This window comes from Rattus norvegicus, chromosome 1 (assembly GCF_036323735.1).
Source record: "Rattus norvegicus strain BN/NHsdMcwi chromosome 1, GRCr8, whole genome shotgun sequence".
NCBI classification, from domain to species: Eukaryota; Metazoa; Chordata; class Mammalia; order Rodentia; family Muridae; genus Rattus; species Rattus norvegicus.
In genome coordinates, this window is record NC_086019.1 from 236932894 (window position 1) to 236960580 (window position 27687).

At 37.0% G+C, this 27687-nt stretch overlaps 1 protein-coding gene and 1 pseudogene across 10 annotated transcripts in view; one reads left to right on the top strand and one right to left on the bottom strand.

Moving 5' to 3' along the window:
* The window catches only part of Brd10 (bromodomain containing 10), a 79895-nt gene that overhangs the window by 28374 nt on the left and 23834 nt on the right, over positions 1-27687 (bottom strand). For 9 of the 10 annotated variants that reach the window (XR_010053666.1, XR_010053671.1, XR_005499640.2 and 6 more), the window contains 2 exons: positions 16312-17729; positions 3393-3472 (listed from right to left, as the gene is read on the bottom strand). Coding sequence is in view for 4 of the 10 variants with exons in the window: in NM_001419462.1 (NP_001406391.1) it covers positions 3393-3472; positions 16312-17729 (1498 nt within the window). In the remaining 6 variants the exon portion in view is untranslated. Of the gene's footprint in view, positions 1-3392; positions 3479-16311; positions 17730-27687 lie in introns of those variants that run through there. The other variant, XM_063264590.1, reaches the window with a different exon arrangement.
* On the top strand, positions 22279-23733 carry LOC108349433 (60S ribosomal protein L7a pseudogene; annotated as a pseudogene).

A 27687-nucleotide genomic window follows, 5' to 3' on the forward strand; every position in this document is an offset into this window, starting at 1 on the left:
ACCATTTTTTCCAACTCCTCTTTAATTATTTTTAAAAATGTGGAATTACTGGGACTTGATACATCAAGTTAAAAATACTTCCTAAATTTAGCACAAAAAGATTTTTATATACGACTACACTTTTCAAATACCAAACAAAAGAAAGGGTCTTGAGGGGCAGTCAACTTTATTAGGAAAAATGATAAAAAAAAATCCCACAATTCTGCTGATATGCCACTGTATACTAACAAAAGTCAGTCTAAGTTCTGTATACTAAGTAAGTATATATGCCACTGTATACTAAGTAAGTCAGTCTAAGTTCTCACTCTGTGGGTCAGATATATTGTCTTTTTACTTTAAAATTCTTACAGTTTCCATCATGTGCTATTTTAATAAGACCAGATTCAAGGTTTATTTTAATGTCCTAAGTAGCTGGAAAAGTGCTAGAGTCAGCAATCGATGTTCTTAAGGAAAATCCTAATTAATTTTCCTACTTAAAATGCAGTATTTTTCAACAGAAGTCTCTATGCCTGTTTGGAAAATAAAATGCAAGAACAGCTAGAACAGTAAGCTCTAGCAATGTAATGGCTACTACCATACCTCTGTGCAGAAGAAGAACTGGACTTAGAGAGGGTTAAATAACTTAGCTAAAGTGATGGAATGGTCAGGTGGTAGGCTTGGCATTCAAACTCAAATAGCCTAGTTCCAGAGTCCACATGCTTTAACTACTAGAGCATTACTAATACCCACTACTCACGTAGGGTCTCTGGAGGATAAAACCTACAAATCTTTACTTTTAATAAAGGCACCAGATTATTTATATCATTTATATTTATATTATTAATATTTACAAACATTAACAGGGAAGGGCATAGCTCTTAGGAAAAAGTAACACAGACGCCGTTAGTTTCTTTGCAATACATACACACAAAATAAACCCAAAGCCATTATCTCAATGTCCCTGGTGCATATATGTTCTAAATATATATGAAGACATTTTTTGAACTCCAAGTTTTATAGTGTTCACAAGAACATGAATTCTTATGAAGCAACTAAAGGAGGCAAATTTCTAGCTTTTTTTTTTTTTTTGGTTCTTTTTTTCGGAGCTGGGGACTGAACCCAGGGCCTTGCGCTTCCTAGGCAAGCGCTCTACCACTGAGCTAAATCCCCAACCCCAAATTTCTAGCTTTTAACAAGTCAACATAAACACTGTCAAGTCAAAACAGGCTTCACTTTTTTAGATCATTAAGACTTAAAAAATTTAATCCTTTACACTGTTTCTTTCTAAGCATATTTTCTATCAGTTAAAAAATCAGCCTTTTGGTAAATAGGTCAGGTTTTATAAAAACAATCAAATATTTATGCACCAAAGTTTTCTTTATTTTCAGTAGTAAGAATGAGTATTTTAGTTTAGAATGGCTCCTTAGGTCTACAAAGTATTTTATGTTCATTACTAACATAAGATGCTAACTATCTTACCAGGACTTTCAGGAAGAAATGAATCCACCCGTTGTTAGATAATAACTGCTATCTATCTTATGTAGGCGAGTATTTGCCTTCATGTGTGTGTGCCACACATGTGCCTACCACCCTTGGAGGCTAGAAGAAGGTGCTGGATGCCCAGGCACTGGAGTTACAGATGGTTGTGAGCCACCATATAGACACCGGGAACCAAACTTAAGTCCTCTGCAAGTACAGCTGAGCCATTTCCCCAGCCTCTTTATCTCTGTTTTAGAAGTCAGTTTCAAGTTCTCTTCATGAATCATAACATGGTATTCACACTGTAAACTAGAAGTAAGAGCTACCTTAGCCCACTACAGACTCACAAACAAGACATGCGTGCGTGCACACACACTCCACAGTACTCCTCTACCCCTTATACCTTAAGAACCAGGAAAGGGATGACTTTATTTTCAACCACAGCTCAATTTAACAAAACATGTACTTTTGACCTTAAATTTCTAAGCAATAAGCAGATGGTCAATAACTGACTAGAAGTATCACTTACAACAATGTTTCCATCAAGTTTCCATGAGCCAGAGTCAAAAACACAATTTACTGTGCATGTCAACACAGAGTCAACTCTAACTAAAGTTTCATAATACTTATGACTGACTATACACATTCATGATATTATATGTGGCACACTGATTATATGTGATATGCTAACAAATTCTTTTTTAATTTTGATAACTTAAAAAAGAAATGTAACCCACTGAGTTGATTTCATATATCACTAATAGTACCCATAACTGTACAAAGCTTTTCTTATGCAAAGTGTTACTATTACATACAAAGTCCACTTACAAAAATACCAAAAATGGGTGCACCACTCTGTCTTAAGCTCTTTACAGTTCTATATTAAAAAACTGGGGAGAAAATGAGTGGGAGAAACAACAAAGGCTAGCATGATTACCAGCATAAAGATAAAACAGTACATCATTAACATGTTACAAGAAATGAATGGAAGGATGGCCTCCAGCCAAATTAATATACAATCCAATATGTTGTATTTTACTGGATATCCTGTATTTATCCTAATGACATTAAAGCATTCTACTATAAAATATGTATTTTCTTTTTACTGTTTAAGGGTATCTGATTTTTATCAATTTCAATTTCCCCTAAATAAGACTTTTACTGAAAATAGTGGTATAATACTGCTATACAGTATTTTTCTTGCCCCCTATAATTTTATAACTACTTAAGACCTACAAATTCAATTATATCACTTTTATTTTATGAGCTTATAAAACTTTTAGAAATAGACTGGCTATAATACTATAAACATTTTTAAACAAAGTCATTTGTTGAAAAAATAATTATTGTATAAATTGAAAATAAAAGCACAATTATGATGAGATTCCTTATTTTCAGTTATCAGTACTTCACATATGGCAGCAAATTTTTTTTTTGCAGAACTGTTAAAGACTATTATATTTAGCTTTTACTAAATACAGTTTACTTATAGTTAAGAGTTAAAATACTATTTTCAAGTTAGTCAGTGTACCATTTCTATACTAGTTAAACTACATAAGAATAGATTATCAGAGTAGTATCACTATATACAAAACAAGATATTTTCCTTAGGAGACTCATTTACATATGTGTTTGTATGTACTCAGGAATCCATGCAAATGGACATAAAGAAGATATTTGTATATACACTTGGTTAAACTTCATCTACAAAAGTCAGTATAGTTTCGAAACTAAAAATACCAAAGTTTATAGACATAAAGAGGTTTAAAAGATAACATTTTGCCTACATCAATCTGTACTTTAAAGAAAAACACATTGCTAGAAACAGTCATTACACTTTTGTAGTTTCTTGAAAATCAGCCATTTTCACAAGGAATGGAGCCAAAACAAAAAAATTAATCGGAAAAACTTGTTAACAATTTTGAAACATTTACCTGAAACTCCGGCACAGCAGGTGACTTTGTGACAGTTTTCCTCTTCTTTGTGATTGCTTTTTTAGATATGGATTTTTTTCCTTTCAAGATTAAAAGAGAAAAACTTCATAATGCTGTTTACAGCACCTTATTAACAGAAACCAAATTACATAGAGCCTTGAAAGTTAAACTGTAACTAACAGATGGTTGCTAGAAGTGAAAATGATGAATCAAACAAGCCTCAGAGAAAGCAAATATTAAACTGTAACTACCCGTAACAGACACATTAACAATGCTGCCCATTTATATAAGAACCAAAGCGATTACACTTTTCAAGATAATGCATAAACATTTGAGTTTATTAAAAGGAGTAGGTACAAAAGCCACAAAACGACTTAGTTAAAAATCTACACTCACAGCTCACTAAGACTGCACAGAAAAGAGCCTTACCTGAACAGGGACCTCTTCAGTTAGGAACCATTTTATCTAAAGATTATGGACTGCTCGACCAAAAGGGAAAACCCCTTAGTGACATTAGGATGCCACCTTTTTAGCTCTGCATTTGTCTAATGTATTTAATATCCAAACTTTAAAAAGTATAATTAGCATACACCCCTGTAATGTGCAACTTGTACTTTGTGCACTCAGAAATCTTGAGGAAAAAATATACCTCATCCCTGAAGAACCCAATTTCTAGAATACATCTCAAGTACTTCTCTACTTCTTTGCATTTAACTTCACAAAATAAAACACACAGTTTTGGTAAGGAACATGCTAAAATGCATTTTTCCTTACTTTAATATTGAGGATCTCAATCTCGCATTGTAACCGAGGATGGCCTCATACATACAAGCTATCATATCTCCTTGTATGTAATTATCAAATAACAAATTTAATTGTGGGCTGGAGAAATGGCTCAGGGGTTTTAAAAGCACTGGCTACAGAGGATCTGGGTTCCATTCCCAACAATCCTGTATGGTGGCTTATAACTCTATTTCCATGAGATCATTGTCTTCTGGCCTTCCCAGGCACTGCATACACATGGTGTAGAGATATACATGGAGCAAAACATGCATACATGTAATAAAAAATGAAATAATACTTATTAAATGTACAACAAATGCTATATACAAGACACTAGCTGAGGGCAATAAAGACTTTTTTTTTTTTCCGGAGCTGGGGACCGAACCCAGGGCAACAATAAAGACTTATCAAGTGGAGATCTTGTCTTCTAGGAGTTTATGATCTTTAGGAGCATGAAAATGTTTCTGTCCATTTTTTTTTTTTTTTGGTGTCAGCTGGTTTTAAATCCAAAGTCTTGTACGTGTTGGGCAACTGTTTTACCTCAGAGTAACATTTGCATTCCTTCTTTGTTAATATAATATAAATGTTGTTTTCTGTATTCCCTTTCAATGAAATCACAAAATTATAACTTGGATATTCCCTAAATTTGACTCAAAATGCTTATATACTATGTATAACTGAACTATGTGAATTTTGAGGAGCTTACGTTCATACAAATTTCAGTTTGGTTTTAATTAAATGACTGTATGACTACACAATACACACTGGCTTGCTCACCACCACTAGCTGCTTCTGTGTTACACTGCTACCTTATGACAGCACCAAGTCTCGGAAACTAGACTAGTGTGCTAGTAAAATGAGGACAGCTCGGGGAGAAATGACTAAATTCTTAGTGTAAACAGCTAACTTAAGGAGTTTTCAAAATATGAATGCCAAGATGCCTTTTCTATTTACCATTTTAAAGTTTTCAGATTTTATATTTTATGCATATGAATGATTTGCTGCATGTATGTACCTGTGTACTTCATTTGTGCTTGATACCCAAGGGTGTCAGAAGATGTGGCTGAATCCCCTTGGAACTGGAGAACCAGAACACTGACTCACAATATGGATCGAAGTTCCTTTTAGTTGTTCCCTCATCCATTAATCTATTTTATTTATTCATTCACTTTATATCCAGTCGCTGCCCCTCCTATGCCCCCTCACAAAGCCCCTCCTTCCACTCCTCTTCCCCTTCTCCTCTCAGAGAGTAGAGCCCCCCCTTTGGAGTATCCTCCAACCCAGGCACATCAAGTCTCTGCGGGGTTAGGTGCACTCTTTCCCACTGAGGCCAGACAAGGGGGACCAGGATCCATAGGCTCTTTGGTTGTTGGTTCATTCTGAGAGCCCCGCTTCCCCTAGAGAGCACATTCTTTAAAGTAAGTGTTCTTAACTACTGAGTCATCTAACTCACTTATAAGGTTCATAGGACAAGATCTGCTAAGTAAAAGTAAATTTGCCTTGCATTTTGTGGAAAGACTTTTAAAACACAATTTGAACAAAAGGAAACTCTCCCTCGGTCCTTTCTTTTACTGCTCTATCAGGCTTGCAGTTCAGATTATTTGTTTAGATAATGTCTCTTGTATCCCAGGGTAGCTTAGATCTGAGTCCAAGATGACCCTGCATTTCTCGTCCTCCTGCCTCCAACTACTGAATTATAAGCATATACCATTATTTTAAAAAGTTATTTATTTAGTGTGATATGTGTTCATCTATGTGGTAGTCATGTGCCATAGACCCCTGTGGGGGTCAGAGGACAACTAGTGGGAGTGTGTAGGTTCTAGCACTTTTTTTTTGGTTTGAGTTTCTTGCCATGTAGTCCTAACTGTTCTCAAATGCATGGCAATTCTGCTACCACAATTTCCTTAGTGTTGGGATGACATACGTACACCATTTGTACCATGCTGGGCATCATGCACAGGCTACATGAACGCTACACACGCATTTTACCAACTGAGCTACATCCTCAGTCCCTCTAACTTCAAATTACTCACTTGACTCTGTAAGTACAGACACCGTTAACAGTCAAACACATTTCATATTGTTTCATAGACTTCAACTCGTAGTAAATTCTTAATAATTCTAGCAGCCATTTTCTGTGAGTGAACTTAGGAAATTATGTGGCTACTTCCTTCGGTCATTAGGCTGATTACTTGTTATTAAGTTCCTGGACATACTGCAACATCAGTAATCATGTGGTGGCTTTATTTATTTATTTATTTTTTAATTCTGGAATGAAGTTATATGGACTTGGTTATCTACTACAGCTACCTACTAGCTAGCAACATGACTCTGAGTACGTCAGCAAACAGCTTGTGGAAACGGATTCTTTCCTTCCATAATGTGGATTCTGGATCCTGAACTCAATGATCAGACTTGGTAACAAGCATCTTTAACTGATGTGACTGACGATCCATCTCACCAGGCCCTGAAAATCTTATTTTTAAATCTTACTTCCTTGGTTCTTCTTCATAGCTTTTGTTATTTCCTATGTTCCCTAATATTATCATTTTTTTACATTAATTCCACTAATATAACACCTATCGGTATCAGAACTAAATTTCTGATGATAGAAATTATATACTCTCAATAATACAATGCATAGCTTCCAACAAGTAATCCTTAAATACTAGAATTTCAGTTTTTCATCTGAACTTTTAACAGTATAGTTGTAGAGAAAAAAGGAGGCAAGTTATTTCTTAGCAATCCTGTTCATCCACTTGTGTCCATTTTGTATTAATGACTACCCTGAAATTACTATGAGTAATTAATACTTTTCAGCACTAGGAAATTGAACCCAAGGACACAATGCTTTCTTTGAGCACTCTGCCACTGAGTTCCATGCCCAGTCCTTCTTTATTGGAGCTAGTCTAGGGTTTTGGTAAATTGCACAGGCTGTTCTTGAACATGAGATCCTATGGCCCCAGCCTCTGTAGCACCTGGAATTATAGGTGGTCATGATCATTTCTGGTTTAATTTTAATTTACACTATTTACCAAAGTTTAAAAATTATTTAACAGAGGACTAACATAGTGATTGTAAGAGGGCTAATATTTATTTGGAACCTATTATATGACAGATGTACTAAAAATGATTTAATCTAAATTATTTCTCAAAACTGTTGAAAGTAGGTAATACACAATACGTTACAAGAGATAATTAAAGATCAAAAGGACTAGTTAACTTACTCATGTGCCAGTAAGTAAGCACCACCCAGGGAAATCCAAATCCGAGCTCCTTCCACCATGTTATTCTATTTCACAAACATCACAGCTACCAGTGTTGATTCCCACGGTGAGCCAAGTGATAGGCATGATATATTTTTTGAATTTGCTATTCTAATTTATCTTGCTAGTCAAACAGCAAGCTAGATACTCTATTTGCTCATTTTACTAATGAGCAGACAACGAACAGAAATCAAGCCACTATGTTCTAGAACAGATATTAACTATTCTTTCCTTAGTTCAAAACTAAACTGCTTTCTTTCAGACTTATGTAGGGATGAAATGTGCTTCTGATTGACATCAGAGTAATCTTTTTTTAAAAAAAAAATCAGGATTAAAAGATGTGGACATTCACCATTGCTCAATACCTTGTGCAACCTCAGAAGATAGCCTAGATATTTGTTTCCCATGTTTGCTAAAATTCAGGCATAAAATTAAACGTTACTTTTTATATGAAGTATAGGTTAGTAAAAAAAAAACACACAGCCATTATTTGGGTTTACTTGGGAGAGACTGGCAGTGAAATACAAATACCAGTAGATCTACACCTGAAAAACGGTCCCTTTCTATCAGGCAAATGGTGTCCTCATTCACTGGGCACAACTTTACGAGGAACACATAAACAACTGTGAGGGAGAAAGGGCCACCTAACTGGCTTGAGAGGTAAACAGAATCAACTCTGTTTGATTAATGGGGTGAAAGATGCCAGGTCACCTCCCTATCCCAGTTCTTTGGTAATTTGTTTCTGTTTCTGAACGAGGATATAACTAACTACCACCAGTGAGTCATTCTCATTGCTTAAACATACGCAATGTTTTTACTCTCAAAGCCCCAAACCACCAGTCCCATAAAACTAAATATAATCTACACCTAAGATTGTGTGTGAATCAGAAATCAGTTTAAAATATAAGCAGAACTTTAAAAAAAAATGATGCTTGGATGTGTAAAGTTAATTTGTGAATGGAAAACATATAAGAATATCTTAGTAATCCTAACAAAAAACTTTGTAACTAATGTTACGAGAGTATTTCCTTCTTTCTTTTTTTTTTTTTTTTCTTTTTTCTTTTTTTTGGAGCTGGGGACCGAATCCAGGGCCTTGCGCTTGCTAGGCAAGCGCTCTACCACTGAGCTAAATCCCCAACCTGAGTATTTCTTTTTTATTTCTGAATTTTTTTTTTTTATTTATATTTCAAATGTTATTCCCTTTCCGAGACCCAACCACCCAACTTTTCCGACCTCCCTGCCCTGACATTCCCCTGCACTGGAGGGTCCAGCCTTGGCAGGACCATGGACTTCTACTCCTGTTGGTGCCCAACAAGGCCATCCTTTGCTACATATGCAGCTGGAGCCGTGGGTGCTCTTTGGATGGTGGTTTAGTGCCCGGGAGCTCTGGTTGGTATCACTGTTCTTATGGGGTTGCAGATCCCTTCAGCTCCTTCAGTCCTTTCTCTAAGTCCTCCAATGGGGATCCTGTTCTCAGTTCAACGGTTGGCTAGGAACATTTTCGTCTATATTTGTCATGCTCTGGCAGAGCCTCTCAGGAGACAGCTGTATCAGGCTCCTGTCAGCATGCACTTCTTGGCATCCCCAATAGTGACTGGGTTTGGTGGCTGTGTGTATGTGGGCTGGATCCCCAGGTGGGGCAGGCTCTGAATGGCCGTACTAGAGTGTTCCTAATGAGGCTTCCTAAAACAGAACAACTTAAGAAACTAATGCTCTACCTAAAAGAAATCTGTAACTAAAAAATATATTATCCTCTAACTGAAGCACAAATGATTTGTCCTTTATGATCTGGAACCAGAAATTCATTCTCCTTTCTTTCATTCTATCCCTTAATCTTTCTTCTCATCCTTCACCTACTTTTCCATGTTTTCATCCTTAAGCCCCCAGGGCTAGTCAAAGACTTTTAACAATTCTTTTCTGGATCTTACCTTTCTGTGGTTTAAAGTACTCCTGTTCTTATTTTTCAGTTAACGAATATTATTAAGTAAGTGGGTAAAAGGCTTAAGTTACTGTTAAAGTAAAAAAAGATACACAAGGACACTGTACATGGGTGGTGCTTGGCATATCAAGCCACAGAAATGGAGTTTAATATCTTAAGCTAAGATTATTTAATCTGTAGAAGTTCCTGGACTGCTGTAAGTAACAATTTAATCTAAGCAATTGATTTTCATATCATTCTCCTTGCTTATTAAAAATAATCTTGTCATAATGGCAACTCTTTTACATAATCATACAATATGATTTAAATATCCAATTATTTTTCTCTTTAAGTTACATGTTAGTTCTGAGGAAAAATAGAAGGAACTGAAAAATAAAAATAGATGCCAAGTTCTGCTACTTTCTGCACCTCCCCACCTCCCCAAAGATTTATTTTATATGTCTGAGTACACTGTTGCAGTCAGATCCCATTACAGATGGTTGTGAGCCACCATGTGGTTGCTGGGAATTGAACTCAGGACCTCTGGAAGAGCAGTCAGTGCTCTTAACTGCTGAGCCTTCTCTCCAGCCCATGTACACCCTCCTCTTGTAAGAGGGTATTTTTTTTTCCGTCAGTGTAATAGAAAAGGTACATGGCATTATTGGTATTTAAGTTTCTCTTCACAGTCATCTTCCAGCTCTTCATTTAAACTCTACCAGCTTCTTCTCATGCCTATTTAATGGTACCCTAACTATCTTTTCAGATTTTTTTCTCTGAATCTTACCACTTATTAGCTATATAACACCAGGCAGGTAAATAGACCTCCTGTCTCTCATTTTAAAGACTGTCTATAAAATCTTGGGGCTGCAGAGATGACTCGGCAGCTAAGACCCCTTGCTACTCTCCTGGAGGAGCAGGGTTGAGTCCTCAGCACTCACATATCAGCTCCCAGTCACCTCTACCTCCAGTTCCAGTGGACCTAACACCTCTTTTGCCTTCCTCCAGCACAGGTACTGATGTGATGTACATTTATAAAAGCAGGCAGGACACTTACATACATAAAATAAAAATAACAGTAGTCATTCACTTTTCGAATGCTTATGAGTAAGTGAAATAATAAACACAATGCTGAGGAAAAAATAGAAGGGGCTGAAAAAAATGGCAAAGGTTTGAGGATGTAGTAACTTTGTGGTTGAACACATCCTGGTATATGCATAAAGACTTGGATTTCATTCCTAGCACTGCAAGATTATAAAAATAATCAGACACTGAGTTCCTTAACTCAGTCTCTAGTTGGTATTCTAAAAATATGTTCCATGAAGACACATAGTTAGGTTCTAGGTACTATCAATATAGAATTCTACAAACTTCTCACAAAAATGGCCTTGGAAGTAACCAAATATTATTAATTATATTATTATCAGGTATTTTCTATAAACTGCTTTTTATATATCTGATACATCTTAAATCAAGCTCATTCATTTGCTCTTGGGATTCAAATTTTTAAACTACTATCACAGATTCAGAAGAGCTCTCTTACAAAAGGCATACTCTCAAATAGCTTCTAACACTTCAACTTTTACTTTTTATTGTGCTATTTTTTACAACTTCATTAATTGTAACTATCCTTTTGCTCATGAGATGAATCAGTTTTTAACTATTTAAGCCTACTTATTCTTCAAAGTCCTTCATTCTTTGTGAAATCTTCCCACTGGTAAACACTTAGGTTTCCTAATTTTACTGTATAGTCGTATTAAATTGAAAAGGCGGCTGTCAGTTTTTATTTCAGATTGATTTATTCTCATAAGGTTTTGTCTGCATGTATACTATGTATACTATAGTGTGCCTGGTGCCAGCAGAGGTCAGAAGAGTCTCAAATCCCCTGGAAGTGAAGTTGCAGATGGATGTGAACTCCTTGTGGGTACTAGGAACTGAATTCAGGTCTTTGCAAGAATAGCAAGTACTCTTAATAGCTGAGTAATCTCCACAGACCTATATTTACCAACTTTGAACTTAAGTTTCTTAAAATTTTTTTTAAGTTAGAGAGGTGTGGTAGCACATGCCTTTAATCCCAGTACTTGGTATACAAAGGTAGGTGGATCTCTTAGAGTTCAAGACTTGCCTGATCTACACAGACACTCTGACACTCTAGAGCTATAAAGCTATAGTGAGACCATGTGTCAAAGAACACACACACACACACACACACACACACATTTTGGATCTCAGGAATGAACTCAGGTCAGCCTTCACTCAACTCAGACATCTAGCTGACCATAGTTTCTTAACCTATAGGAAAGTAAGACCGCTTGGCCTTACCTAGTTAAGATCAGTTCAGAGGTATCACAACATGATCTGCTTGAAAAGAATGACTACTGAGGCGGAAAGCTCCTTTAAACTAACTGACTTAACTGGATAACTTAAGATGTGTCTTTTATTACTGTGAATGCATCTTTATATTTTAAATTAGGTTGAGCTATTTGTTTCTCACAATCTGTAACAGTACTAAAACAACCAAAACGTTTAGCAAGGAGGGTAGATCATTACCTACAAAACACATGATGAGCAAAGATTTGTCTATTGCACACCAGTGTTCATATATTCTGTAAGGTGAGAATAATGTAAAGCATAAAAAAGTATGTTTACTTTGATCCTATTAAAATATGAGTTAAAACAATATAAAAGATACAAATGGGGAGATGGGAGATGGCTCAGAGGTTAAGAGCATTAGCTGCTTTTCCAGAGGGCTCGAGTTCAATTCCCAGCAACCACATGGTGACTCATAACTATCTATAAAGAGTTCTGATGCCCTCTTCTGGTGTGCAGACATATATGCGGACACTACACTGTATAAATAATAAATAAATGTTTGAAAAGATACATAGTAAGAGGCTAATATCACTATCTGGGGAAGTCATATATGTTCATTTGTTAAACATTTATTTATTCTTTCTTCTTTTCTTTCTTTTGATTTTACAAGACAGGCCTCTATGTTGCCCTGACGGCCCTGCAGCCCGCTCTGTAGACCAGGCTATCTACAGATTCGCCTGCCTCTGCCTCCTGAGTGTTGGGAATAGAGCTCTGCCACCATTTGGCTTATTTAACAGGCTCTTAAATATGGAGCTAAGTGCTAGGGATGCAAAACCAGAAGTAATCTTTCAGTCCTCAGGAAAGGAGGATACTCATCAAAATATTCCAGAAACAACTGTCACTATTAATTATTGTTAAAAAAAAATGCCTAGTGTTCGAATTATATACAAAAGAGAACTTAGAAAATAATGGAAAGTTTCCTTAAGGAAATGATAAAAGAATGAGGTAATAAGGAATCTTTTTCAAAAAATTAATTTTTACTTAATAGTAGATAGAAAATGCACTGCTTTTGCATTTCTACTAATAACAATAATAACTTTAAAAAGAATTTGCCATGGCTGGAGAGATGGCTCAGTCGTTAAGAGCATTAGCTATTCTTCCAGAGGATCCCCATTCAATTCTCAGCACACACATGGCAGCTCACAACTGTGTCACTACAGTTCCTGGGGATTTGATACCTCAGACAGACATACATATAGGCAAAACATCAATGCACATTTAAAAAAAAAAAAAGAAGAATCTGTCTTTTTTTTAAACTTTAGTATTTTTTCCTCTAAAAAAATTATTTCTATTTAGTGCTACATGTGTGTGTACAGTTGGTCATTTATGACTGGATAATCTATCAGTGGAGGTGGGCATGAGGCTCATCTCCAGAAAAGGCCGATTCACTTTAGCACCAGTTAATTGCCTGTAACTCTTTTCATCTAGTGACAGGGCCTTCAGAGATACTTAATGGACTGAGCAAGTGAGGGTGTGTGTGTGTGTGTGTGTGTGTGTGTATGAGTGTAACAATAATTAAAGAAAAGGTCAGGAAGTTCAAAGGGATTGGAGGGGACATGGGAAATGTGTAGAATGGAAATGATGTGTAAGTATTTTCTACATAATCATGTATAACATTTTCAAAAAGGTAATAAAATCAATATAAAAAAATCTCTATTCTCAGTCAGTCCTAGTTGCTAGGCTTAAATGAAAGAGATAAAAGGCACAATTTAGAAAACAGAAATAACCACCCAACTCTGAAAAGCAGATAAAATGTTTTAAAAATTACAAAACTGGATCACAGTGCACTAAAATTATCAAATCATTCAAATGGAGTTGACTTTGTACCTTCTATTAAAAAAATCATCTCCTGTCACAACAATAAGTTTAATTAAAATTTAGACCTATCTAGAATTTAAAGCCTAGAGTAATCATCATGCTGTGGACTAGATAACCACATGTAGAGTTTGGTCCACTGTAAGTGCACATTCATAAATCAGTCATGGATGACATAGCTTATCCCAAAGAATGCTCTATAAAGCACATAAGCTATCCATTATTTGAAAAAGTTATGTGTCCGGACAAATTTGAAGAGAATACTATATTAACCAAAATTATTTTCTTTCCTTTGAAGTTTTCCATAATTGCTAATATACAGGCCCCCAAATCATTTGTCTAAAATTTTAAGTTTAAAAAAGGGTCTGAAAATATAATAATGATATAATTTATATGCTTGACAAATTCTTCCCTGAACTATTATAAGTATTTAAAAACAATTTTCATTTCATCTGATCTAACCACCCACAAGCCCTATTAGGGATGTTATTTAATACTAGATACACGATGATATCCCTTTAAAATCTAAAAGTTTTTTAAATTTCAAAATAAATAAATATGATAGGAGTTACCCAGAAAGCATTATGAATCTATAGTAAAGCACAGTAAGAGGAAACCTTGTCAAAGCTATGAACATGAAACTCACTTTTAAAAAGTATGACAAAGGAAGTGCTGGACTCAAGTATGACCGAAACTCAACTATAAAAGGCCATGCTGCCTCAACATCTAATAAAAATGCACAAAATTAGTGGCGTGAAATGATGTAAAACAAATGTTTTATTCTTATAGCATCTGATGTAATACCATTACATCCTAGTTTTGTAAGACTTGAAGGGGTCTCTCTATCTTGGTAATGGGAGACCCCAGCATGGTGGACTTCAGCAGAATAAAACACTCCTAGCATTAAAAAAAAAAAAAAAAAGACTTGAAAGTAAGAGAATAAAGACGTTCACACATTCTTTGTAAATTTTCATCCCAAAGGTTTATTTCTGAGTTACTTTAAAAAAAAAATAGGTCATATGGACCACTTTTGAAGTTTTAGTACAAGAAGCTGGGCCTGGTTTTGGTAGTAAATATTATATATTATTTCTTTAAAAACTTATTTATTTACTGGGTGTACCCCCAACCCCCTTCGTGGTTGTGCATGTATGTGTTTATAAGAGCTTGTGCTTGGAGGCAAGAGCTTTTGCTTGCCACCATCTCTCTGCCTTGTTCTTAATGGTATATTACATACATGTTTATAGAACATATTGCATTCTATTTAATTATTTAAATAACTAAAAGGCCACTCCTTCGTTTGGCAATTCCATAGCAAATTTCTGCTAATTTAGTTAACTATGCAGCTATGAGAAAGAATGAAAATGAGACCTACACAATGGCTGGAACCACAAATCATTTTGGAACACAATTCTTACTTTTTTCTCCATCAAGCAATTTTTTAAATAAAGTGTAATAAAACTGACTGATGTGTTTATAAAAAGATAAAGAGAGGGGGGATATGTTCTATGGAGGTGTGGTGAGGTGTGGGGGAAGGAGATGCCTCCGCAGGCCCATACTAAGGCATCCCTTCCCCCTGAGGAACCAGCTACAGGACAGGACAGTATGGAACAGAGTTTATTCAGGGCATGGAGAGGGGAGTCAAGAGGGTAGTAGAGGCAGAAAAAGGGAAGGCAGGAGGGAAGGAAGGAGGGAAGAAGGGAGGGAGAGAGATATGGACAGAGAGAGAGAGAGAGAGAGAGAGAGAGAGAGAGAAGAGAAGAGAAGAAAAGAGAAGAGGAGGGGAGGGGAGGGGAGGGGAGGGGAGGGGAATAGAGGCCAGCATGGAGAGAAGGGGGGATGGAAGGGAATGGGACAGAGGGGGGAAGGTAAGGTAAGAGCAAAAGCAAGAGAGCAAGAGAGAGATGGGGGCAAGCAGCCCCTTTTATAGTGTCAGGCATACCTGGCTGTTGCCAGGTAACTGGGGCAGAGCTCAGAATGCTAACATTGATCATATGTCTATCCTGTGGCAAATGAGACATAAACTTCTGACAGATAATAGAAAAAAGCAAAAGCAACAGAATCCCTAAAAAAAAAAAAAAAAAAAAGCAATCAACCAGCATAGAACTTCTGTTGTTAAAATAGGCTGCTGGCAAATATATAGGGTGGTATTTAAATCCTTCTATAAGTATATGCTTTATACTTAGTATTTTATTCATTGACATAATTCTCAGGCTCATTTTTTTCTAGATGTGAACATATATACTGAAAACAAAGTGGTAAACAAATATGTGATATGGGGAATAAGTTCAGACTCAAGTAAATCATATGTTAAATGTTCTTTAGCATAGATAAAGAAATGAGCATCTATGCCAGTGTTGTCCTTAGCTTGGAAGAAAAAAAAATCACTTAATGTAAGTGATAAGACCTCATTTACAGAAAAAAATATGTAATATTCATATATGTCAAATTGAGAGTTATTCAAATGTATTACTAGTTATTTTTGTTAGTATATAAAAATCTCATCTGTCCTGGGTCTTTTTTTTTTTTTCTTTTTTTCAGAGCTGAGGACCGAACCCAGGGCCTTGCGCTTGCTAGGCAAGCGCTCTACCACTGAGCTAAATTCCCAACCCCTGTCCTGGGTCTTTAATCACGTGAAATAAAGCCTGACCCTCACACACATAAGTACACATATTCAGTTCATGCTATCAATCAGAGCCCCCATGATGCAGAATTGAAAGAAAATTTGAATTGCACTTAAATACAAGTCTTGCCCATTAAGTCAGCTTACCAGATTTGTGCTTCTTGTGTTTTCCTTTCTTTTTGATGATCAATAATTTACTCTGGATCTCAGGTTTGTAAGACTTGAAGGGAAGAGAATGAAGACCTTCACGCTTTCTTTGTAAATTTTCACTCAAAACATCTTTCAATTTCTTTTTTTTCTTTTTCTTCTTCTTAGCCCTCATTTTAGTTAGCTTGAGTTTCTTGTGGCTCTGCAGTGAGTGCTCTAACAATATATCCCTTACAGCTTTGCGGCAGTTAATGTCCGGGTGATCAATGTGGCTTCCATTTATATGAATTTGGCAAGATTTCAGAGCATTTTCTTTCAATGGATTGGATTCTGTCTTTATTTTGGAAGCTTCACCATATTTTTCCTGATTTTCTATGAACCTTATTTCACCTGGACTGAGTGGCTCTCCGAAGCCAGTAACTTCTCCTGGACTTCTGGGTTTCTGCAAATTTTCTTTACAACAATCAGTTTTTTCTATTTCACAAGGCCTGTGAACTTTAATGTCACAGTTGGCTTTTACTTCCACCTCAACAGTGATGTCATGATTATCAAAGTTCATTTTAGCAGGACAATAGGCTGGGTCAAAATCAATTTCCTGTTCTTTCTTGAAAGTCAAGGGCAGGCCTTCTCTATTACATCTGTGTTCTCCATTACTTGTATTAACATAGTCACACTTGAATTTCTCCAGTTTAATCCGCGGTACTCTTTTTACTTTAATGGGTGGAACTGGAAATTCTGGGGCCTGAAAGGGTCTCTGTTTATAAATTCGCACATCTGCACCACAAAACTGTGGAAAATGTACATAAGCATTCTCCAGATAATCATAACCAAGGATAACTTCCCTGCACTCATGAATAGGCTGCCCGAGCACAGCATCTTGAACTTCTTTCTGTGTTTCATACACAAAGTCACAAAGTCCTTTAAGTAGCCATACTTTCTGGTAGAAAGGTAGCTCGTGAAAAGGTCTTTCTTCCAATGGATTAACTTCCCCAAGAACCTTAAAAAACTGAGGACATAAGCCAAGTTTTTCAGCACAGTTCCCGGGATTCTCAGTCTGCCCCACAGCGGTGTACCACTGTCGCACCTTCTGTCTCAGCACGGCTTCCCAAGTTCTGTAAGGCAGAGTAGGTCTTCGATGTAAGGTAGGCCTGCGATGGGGAGGGCTTAGTAGAGAAGTCATTATTTTAGATAGAAAGGCATTACACTGAGGCATCAGAAGACAGCGTTCCAGTTCATAAAAGACAATTTCTGGCAAGTTTAGAATCTGTTGGGCTAAACAAAGGAAATGCCCAATGGCGGGGATCTCCCACATGTTCTCCATGCAGGCTGGAGCTGCCTGAGCAAGGAGCTTTCTTTCCCACTCTTCTACTTCCTTTTGGCAAGCTTCTTCTGCTTCTTTTCTTTCTTGCTCCCGAAGCCTAAAGAAATTGAATACAACTATTACTTAAAGATAGTAGCACAAAACACTGAAATTTAAAGTTACATTTACCTTCGGTCACTAAGACATCTGTTCTATACTTCCACATCAGTAAAACATGCTCCATTAAAGTATGCTCAGTTCCCCTAAGGAGAAATGTGTAACCCTGTACCCTCAGTTTTGCTAAAGGAGAACTATCACTATCACCACCTCCAGGGTGAAACTTCATCTTTCAACGCATACCTACTTTAGCTAATAAACACAGTGAATTTTGAGTGTAGTTATTTCTATACTATGATTTCATATAAAAGCAAAAACAGTTTATATTTTTGACTACACTACTCCATTTTTAAAAATTATAGTAATGGGGCTGTGAGATAGATAGTTTATAGAGTGTTTGTCTAGTATGTAAGAAGCCCTGAGTTTGATCCCCATTACTGCATATAAACTGATGACATTTTTGGCATATAATGGGTAAGAAACCAACCTGAAATATGAGAAATACTACCTCAAAAAAAGAGAAAGTTTATAGTAAATAACAATGACAATAATAAAACGACAATAAAAAACAATTTAAGCGGGGTTGGGGATTTAGCTCAGTGGTAGAGTGTTTGCCTAGCAAGCGCAAGGCCCTGGGTTCAGTCCCCAGCTCCAAAAAAAAAAAAAAAAAAAAAAGGAAAAAAAACAATTTAATCAAGAAGTTACATGCTTGTTATTGTTACATGGAGCTTTAGTACATGTAACAAAGAGCAAAGAGTACACTATAAAGACGCTGTAGGAGATATTAGTAAAGTGGCTGCTGCATAAGCATGAGATTTAAGTTTAGATTCTAGCACCCATGCAAAAGCTGGGAACAGTGGTATGCACTGTGAGTCCAGTACTTTTGTGTGGAGGATGAGGGTACAAAGTAGTATAGACAGATGGATCCAAGGAGTTAAATGACATGACAGGCCTGCCTGAAAAAAAATTAGGGGACAGAGATAGAGAAAGGCATCTGATGCTGAATTCAGGTCTTTACACACATGCACTTGCAAATACACACACACACACACACACACACACACACACACACACACACACACACACATACAGACACAGGTATACACACCATAAACGCACAAAAAATTACATTACTAGCCTATATATAAAATGAGCCAAGATGCCCATCACAGATAAATAGATAAGGAAAAATGTGGTAACATACATGGCATATTACTTAGCCATTAAAGAAATCAATTTCTGTTATTAGCAATATGGATGGAACTGAAAATTATGTAAGTGAAATAAACCATAATCAGATGACAAAGGTTACAAGTTTTTACTCATCTGTAGAGACTAAAAAGTCAATCTAATGGAAAAACCAAATGAAACAATGATCACGAGAGACCAGCAAAAAGGACTGTAGAAAGCAGCCAGAAAATACCAAAACACAGGAAGAATTAATTCTGGGTTTCAGCAACTGTAATCTTTTTTTTTTTTTCTTTTTTCTTTTTTTTGGAGCTGGGGACTGAACCCAGGGCCTTGGGCAAGCGCTCTACCACTGAGCTAAATCCCCAACTCCAAGGATATTTGAAAAAGTCACATGAAACCCACTTTATAAGCAGTTAATTAGTTTCCTCACACAGGGAATTTTGCCTCTTGGCAAAGGCAATATATTGCCAAATAAACAGCCCAGTGTCAGGCGCATATATGTGATACTCCCCTTTGAGTTGTCGGTCAGAGGACAGTATCCCAGAGATCCTCAGAACAATACACACTATTGACATTGCTCTTTGTTGCCCATTAGAACTTAATGGTTAGGCCCTATTGCTGAAGATACCACATAGGTCATAGGACATGGAGAAATCAACTTGGTACCAAGCAGAGCTTCCTTCCTGCTGGCTTTCATAGTACTGGAGGGTGTTGTGTAGACTGCTGGATAAACAAGTCTACAGTCTCCCCCAGCTGAGAACCTGTGAACTACAACAATAAGCACTATGGCTAGATATGCTCGTGGGTCCAATGGTGATACAAATGTTATAGGGATAAACAGCCACTCTGGTTGGGTTTATTAAAGCCTGCTCCAAAGGAGAAAATGCAGGCCTGGTACCGCCAATTTGCCCAAGGACTCATGGCCGGGGAATTCACAGGTCCCAGGAATGGACCTACACTTATTCTGCTAAATGGCCAGTCAGTCAAACTGCCTTCTAAATCCATCACTCCCTCTGCCCACAGATTAGTACTGTTATCAGACCTTACCAGAGATGTGAGTGGATGATAGCAAACACAGAAACTCACAGCTAGTCAAAATGCCGAGAATATGTTGTCAATGGACTGCACAACCATAATTAGGTCACTAAATCACACCCCACCAACACTCACGGACCACTGTAGAAGAGGGGATGGAAAGAGTGACAGTAAGAGTGAGGGGAAAGGCAGGACAGGATGACAGGAATGCTGTACTCATGAATTCATAGCAGCTGTGGCTGGCACAAGACACGCTAGTCACCATGTTAGCACGGAGAGGAAAGGACTCACAAGGTCTACCCATAACTGATAAGCTACAGACCAGTGATGGTGCCATAGGGAGGAAGTTTTCTTAAGAGTGTGTCCCTGGTAGGGTGGCCATGCTGCACTGGCTGTGGACATAACCAGCAGTATACACATGGGCAGCACGGATTGGATTTACTAGGTTGTTTTGAAAAAAGAGAGAAGACATGAAAATGAGGAAAAAGCTTAACAGAAGTAAATTTGGGAGGAGTTAAAGGGAGGAGTTGGGTTAAATAAACTACATAGCATGAAATTCTCAAAAAGTTAACAAATATATCTTAAAAATCAATCAAAATGGATCCAGAAATGACACTGATGTTAGAATTAGCAGACACTGACAGCTATTGAAGCTATATTTTGGCATGGCTAAGTAGTTCACTTAAACTAGGTATCTGTGGCACAAACCTGTAATCCCAGCACTTGAAGACAGAGGCAGGTGAATTGCTACAAGTTCAAATCTATTCTGGTTTATGATAGTGAGTTCCAGGTTAGCCAAGGCTATCTAGTGAGAGCTGGTCTCAAACACAGAAAACAAAACCAAACAACAGTAACAACAAAACCTCACTTAACTTGGAAAGTATCTAAACAAATAACAAAACAATGTCGGTGGTGGTGGTCCACACCTTTAATCCCAGCACTTGGGAGGCAGAGTCAGGCAAATCTCTGAGTTCTAAGCCAGCCTAGACTACAGAGTGAGTTCCAGGACAGTTAGGGCTACACAGAGAAACCCTCTCTTGGAAACAAAACCCTAAGGTCAAAAACCAAAACCAAAAGCCAAAAACAAATCGAACTTTTATTGATAACAATTAAAATGTTTGAGATTAAAAAAAAGAGAGAGAAGCCCACTAAACAGGATTAACAGCAATTAGAGATAGCAAGGAAAGAAAGGTCAGCAAATGTGAAACAAATACAGAGGAAAATACTTTAATGGAGTATTTAATGAAGAAAAAATGATCATAGAAAGAAATTATACAAGAATGATTAGAAATAAAACTGTTAATCATATGGGTAAATATATTAATCAAAAAGCAATGTCTAGTTTGTTGTTAAAATAAAATGGATAAATTATTAATACAAAACGATATAGGCAGGGCATGAGAAGGAAAAGCAGGTGGATCTCTGAAAGTTCAAAGCCAGCCTGGTCTACCTAATGAGTTCCAGGACAGCCAGAGTTACTCAATGAGATCCTATCTCAAAAAACAAAAACAAATGTACAACCCCCAAACTATAACTAAAACAAATAAAACAAAAAGATGAGGTAGAAGAGGTTAAAATCAAGACAAAAGTAGAACATGCAACTTTTATATCTGTGGAAATAGTTCCAATAGAACTAAATTGTTTTTTTCCGTACAGGTGTCAATGTATACTGCTTACTAAGAAGGGCAGGAAACAGATGATTCTGAATCTGGGACTTAAAAATAAGTTGTAACGAGACTGTTCAATCTTCTCCCTCCTTCCCTCTCAAATTGTCTTGTTATTTATTTACTTATTATTTTATGTATATGTGTGCTCTGCCTACATGTATACCTGTATGCCAGAAGAGGACATCAATCAGATCACACTGCAGATGGTTGTGAGTTACCATGTGGTTGCTGGGAACTGAACTCAGGAACTCTGGAAGATAAGTAGCCAGTATCCTTAACCACTGAGCTGCTTCTCCAGCCTGAGACTATTTTCTTTTACTAGATGCCTTAACAGTACTATATGACTTTATAATCTACAAACTTTAAAAAAAAAACTTAAATCAAAAATTTAAAACCTAAAGATGAGCTGGGTTATATTCAAAGATCCTGTTTATCTAAGTATAGATTTTATTTGTTTACCAATAAATGAAGTTTCTCTAGACTTATAAACTAGGTCAAGCAGAATTTCCTCTTCAAAATTCTGCTGTTAAGTATATAGAATTTTCATTTCCCATAAAATTTAATTAAGCTTAAAAGGCCGTTGTAAGATCCTGTATCTGTTAGAATATCAAACATTAAAAAAGGTGGCTTACTTACTATGGTAAGTAAAAAGGGTGGTTTACTTGTCTCTATGTTTGATCAACTTTTCAGTATAACCTTTGACTATGAACTCACTGTAAAATCAATTAATGGCTATTAAAACCTCTCAATCCTAAGTCCAGAGATCAATCTATGTAACTGTACACACAAGCAAATTTAACAGCATTTATGACAAATTTCTATCTTAAAATCAAAATGTAAGGACTTGAGACATGGCTTAGTAATTAAGTTGTCCTCTGTCTTATATATATACACTATATGTAGTGCACACCCCTCTCCCCATCTCTGTCTCTGTCTGTCTCCCTCACTCACATCCCACACATCACACATTTAAAAGAAATTCAAGGCTGGCAAGATGACTTAGCAATTAAGAGTAGTTGCTCATCTTGTAGATTTAACACAGGTTTAGTTCCCAGTACCCACATGGCAGCTCACAAATGTCTGTAACTTCAGTTCCGAGGAATCTGACAGCCTTTTCTGGCCTCCATGGGCACCAAGTACATGTACATGTATGTTGTACATACATATATGCAAATGAAAAATACACAAAAATAAATGAAAAACATAATTAAAAAACCAAAATGGCTCTCTCCTCCAGCCAAGCAAGATGCCCAAAGGAAAGAAGGCCAGGGGGAAGAAGGTGGCCTCGGCCCCCGCCGTGATCAAGAAACAAGAGGCCCAAAAGGTGGTCAATCCTTTGAGAAAAGGCCTAAGAACTTCGGCATTGGGCAGGACATCCAGCCCCAAAGGGATCTCACAGGCTTCGTCAAATGGCCCGGCTACATCAGGCTGCAGTGGCAAAGAGCCATCCTCTATAAGCGGCTCACAGTACCTCCTGCCATTAACCAGTTCAATCAGGCCCTGGGCAGGCAAACAGCGACTCAGCTGCTTAAGCTTGCCCACAAGTACAGGCCAGAGACAAAGCAGGAGAAGCAGCAGAGGCTGCTGGCCCGCGCTGAGAAGAAAGCTGCTGGCAACGGGGACGTCCCAACTAAGAGAGTGCCTGTCCTCCAAGCAGGGGTCAAAACAGTCACCACCTTGGTGGAGAACAAGAAGGCTCAGCTGGTGGTGATTGCCCCTGATGTTGACCCCATTGAGCTGGTGGTTTCCCTGCCTGCCCTGTGTCGAAAGATGGGGGTGCCCTACTGCATCATCAAGGGAAAGGCCAGGCTGGGGCGCCTGGTCCACAGGAAGACGTGCACCACTGTTGCCTTCACACAGGTGAACTCGGAAGACAAGAGTGCTCTGGCTAAGCTGGTGGAAGCTATTAGGACCAATTATAATGACAGATGTGACGAGATCCGCCGCCACTGGGGAGGCAACGTCCTGGGTCCTAAGTCTGTGGCTCGCATTGCCAAGCTGGAAGGGGCAAAGTCTAAAGAACTCGCCACTAAACTGGGTTAAATGCACACTTAAGTTTTCTGTACATAAATATAATTACAAAATTATCTTCCAAAAAAAGCAAAAACAAAATGTGTAGTACCTTGTTTTTGCCCAAAGAATGAATTCACAGGTTGAGTATCTCTATTGAAAATGCTGGGGATAAAAATTTTGGGATTTCATAGTGTTTGCATATACTTAAAGTATCATGCAGATAGAATCCAAATTTAAACATGAAATTAATTTATGTTCCACATATATGACTGAAGGTATTTTTATGCATATATGTACCACTTTAATGAGCCCATGTACTGAATGCAACCCATATAAACTTTTTAAATTTTGAGTGTACATTTCATCAGGTGTGAAAATTTCCATTTGTGGTGCTACATCAGACCTTCAAATTATCAGACTTTGGGAGTATTAAATCTTTTTATTTGAATACAGGATGTTCAACTCCTATGAAGGAACACCAATACTAAAATAGATAATAAAATAATAATAATAGTGATAATAACATTAATGAACCCCAAGTAGAGAAAGAAAACAAAAGAGAATCATGGTATTCTAGAGGCAATACAAATATGTCAATGAATTATTCTTTGTACTGATAAAGAAAAGTTACATGTTTCTGAAGAGATGGAAAGAAAAGCAACTAGTGCTTAGGAGAAGAATGAAAAAGGACATTTTCAGATGGGAAAAAACATGGACTGTTTTTGCCTAAATCGGTGTTAAGGAGCCTTTGGTTATTAGGTTAGCAACATGGTAGTTTCTGAAACTATTCACCTAATGGAGACACTAAAGTACACACACACATAGAATGATGAGATGACTTCTTCAGAATTCCACAGCAGGTCAGGGTAAGAGAGTGTAAGTGTAGAGTTTACTTGGCAGACTAAAGTTAGCACCAATTGGTTACTCTTGGAAGGAAATTAAGCAATGATATAATTCTGTTAGGTCAGGTCCCTAGAAGAGCCACTCTGCAGTTGAATTACGATGCTGACAATTCTATATGCACTGTGCAGTTACTTAGGGGATACTGCTCACAGTACTACTTATCAAGAGCTCTTTTTTCAGGGGAGGATGCAAGAATCTAGTCCAAGACTTTGGCTTCAGTAAGGAGGGGTAGAGAAGGAGTGTGTGTGGGTATGGAAACACATGGTTGCTATGGGTGCTTGTTTGTTTGCTTTGTTTTGTTTGAGATAGGGTCTCACTTATGCAGCCCAGGTTGCCTGGAGCTCTCTATACACTCCAGCAGAAATCTTACTGCTTGTGTCCCAGTGAGCACCACATTCTGGGATTTAAAACAGGACTGTGGAGTCTTTCAACTGATCCTCAACAATGTGGTAAATAGGGAATGGGAGAGCCTTAGTATCTAGAGCTCCAGAGATAATGTATGTAATCTACCATTTTTTAATTTATCCTGTGTATATGAGTGTTTTGCCTGTATGTATGTGAACCTCAGATGTGCCTAATGCCTGTGAAGAAGGCACTGGCTATCTGAAACTAAAGTTACAGAGAGTTGTGGGCCTCTCCATTTGGGTGCTGAGAATTGAACCTGGGTCTTCTACAAACAAGAGCTGCCAGTGCTCTTAAACACTGGAACCATCCACTTCCCAACCTCCACTCCTGCCCTTTTGAGACAATGTAGCTCACACCTTTAATCCCAGCAATGGGGAAACAGAAGCAAGTGCAGTCACGGTTTACATAGTAAGTTACTAACTAGTCAAAGATACATACATACTGAGACAATATCTTGAAGGAGAAAAAAAAAAAAAAAGGCAGGTAGGCTGAAGCTTTCCACATTTTCCTGATAAGACAGATTTTAAAACCAGCTCACCAAAACTTCAGTGACAGCCACATTAGTAAAATAAGAGAAAGCTGGGTTCAGCACACTGACTGCTCTTGAAGAAGTCCTGAGTTCAATTCTCAGTAACCAAATGGTGGCTTACAACTATCTAAAATAGGATCTGATGCCCTCTTCTGGCTTGCAGGCATACGTACAGACAGAGCACTCATACATTAAATGAATGAATGAATGAATGAATGAATGAATGAATGAATGAATGAAAGAAAGAAAGAAAGAAAAAAAGAAAGAAAGTAAGTAGTAGAATGTTACCTCACAATTCTACACCTTCTGTTTAGGGAAATATTAAAAGACTAAGAATCATAAAGAACATAATTACTCATTTAAAAAAAACCCAAATGAACAAAACAATTGACCCTATTTTTTTCCCATATAAGTTCCCATTTTTTAAATGTTGTTTCTTACAGACCTGTTTCTTACATTTACCTGCAACTGTATGAAATAGTAATAGAAATTCTGTAGTTATTTTAGCTATGCATAATTTAGAAAGAACATTGCTAATGATAAATGGCTTTACTAAAAAAAAAAAAACACATTTGAAAGTATCACTAGTTTTACAAACTTTTTTTTTTTTTTTGGTTCTTTTTTTTTCGGAGCTGGGGACCGAACCCAGGGCCTTGCGCTTCCTAGGCAAGCGCTCTACCACTGAGCTAAATCCCCAACTTACAAACTTTTAATGAATGCTTATTTTAAATAAAAGAGGAAAAAATATAGACCTCTCTTTTCAAGTTTGCAATCCAGTAAAAACACAGAAGCTTCTATTAAAGATTATCCATTAAGGAAACGCTACAATGGAAGCAAACTGAAAGCATGACTAAGGAAAAGCTAAGGCATCTGCATTTTAAAATAAGTAACATATATTATATTTTAGGAACATTAACCACTCTTATCAGCTAGGTTTTTAACATCTCTGCTAACAACAGAACGTCAAAGTTAAAACCAAAAAGGAACTTAAAGTTTAGTAGGAAAGTTACAGAAGCCCTTTATATGATCAGAGACATACATTTTTTTAAAAAAGCGCAAAGTAACCTAAATTATATCTATGTACTTTTCCAGGAAAATTAGACTTCTAGTAGTATGTCACATCTCTGAAAGTAAGAACCTAAAATAATCAGAAACTCCTGATTATATAGTCTCCTGACTCAGCAGCTCCACTTAAGAAATATATACCTGGCCACATGCCCTCACCTTATAAGAGAGTAGTCAGGAGCATATAGTTTCTGGTATTTGACCTGGAACGTCAAGATTTGTATGGGAAATTAGTAAAAGGCAGGCTAGAGAGATGGCTCAGTGGTTCAAATGGCTCGGTTGCTCTTCAAGAGGTCCTGAGTTCAAATCCCAGCCCACGTGGTGGCTCACAACCATCTATAATGTGATCCGATGCCCTCTTCTGGCATGCAGGTACACATGCAGACAGAGCACTCATGTACATAAAATAAATACATAAATCTTAAAAAAGAAATTAGCAAACGACTAGAAAGCTATAAAAATGTAGGATGATAACTGTCAAATGTCACAGCTATTTTTTGTTAGAGAATTTGAAAATAGATTATAAAATCAGATTTCTATTTTACAAACATGTAGAAAATGCTTATTGCTCTAATTATGGTGATTTCCAAGTCAAAAGATGAGTTAGTTCATACAAGTATGTGAAACAATGAACATTAAAGGATACAATGTCTTATAATCCAAACAGTAAGTTTTATAAAAGTGTATATGAAAGGATTTTAAATACACTAAGATATCAAACTACTATCTGATGACATATTCTATGCTGAGTAAGATGTGCATGCCTGATACCTCAGCATTTGTCCTATAAGACAAGAGAATCAACCAATCTCTCTCTCTCTCTCTCTCTTTCTCTCTCTCTCTCTCTCTCTCTCTCTAATTCTAGATTCAAGATTTTATGTAAGGAGTGCCGATATGTCCTTGTTTGAAAGTATTATATAACTTTTTGTTCAATAAATAAAGTCTACAAAATATATTCTTCCTTTAATGGTTCAAGGTCACCATGAGAAATAAAATGAAGTGGTTGGTATATTTTTACAGTTACAATTATTTTAGCAACCATAAATTAACTAAATCTAACTCAATTTTCTGAGTCTTTGACTTACTATATTGATGTTTTCTAGATCAAAAGGCTCTCTCTGCACACAATTAGCACAAACTGTTTGCTGTCC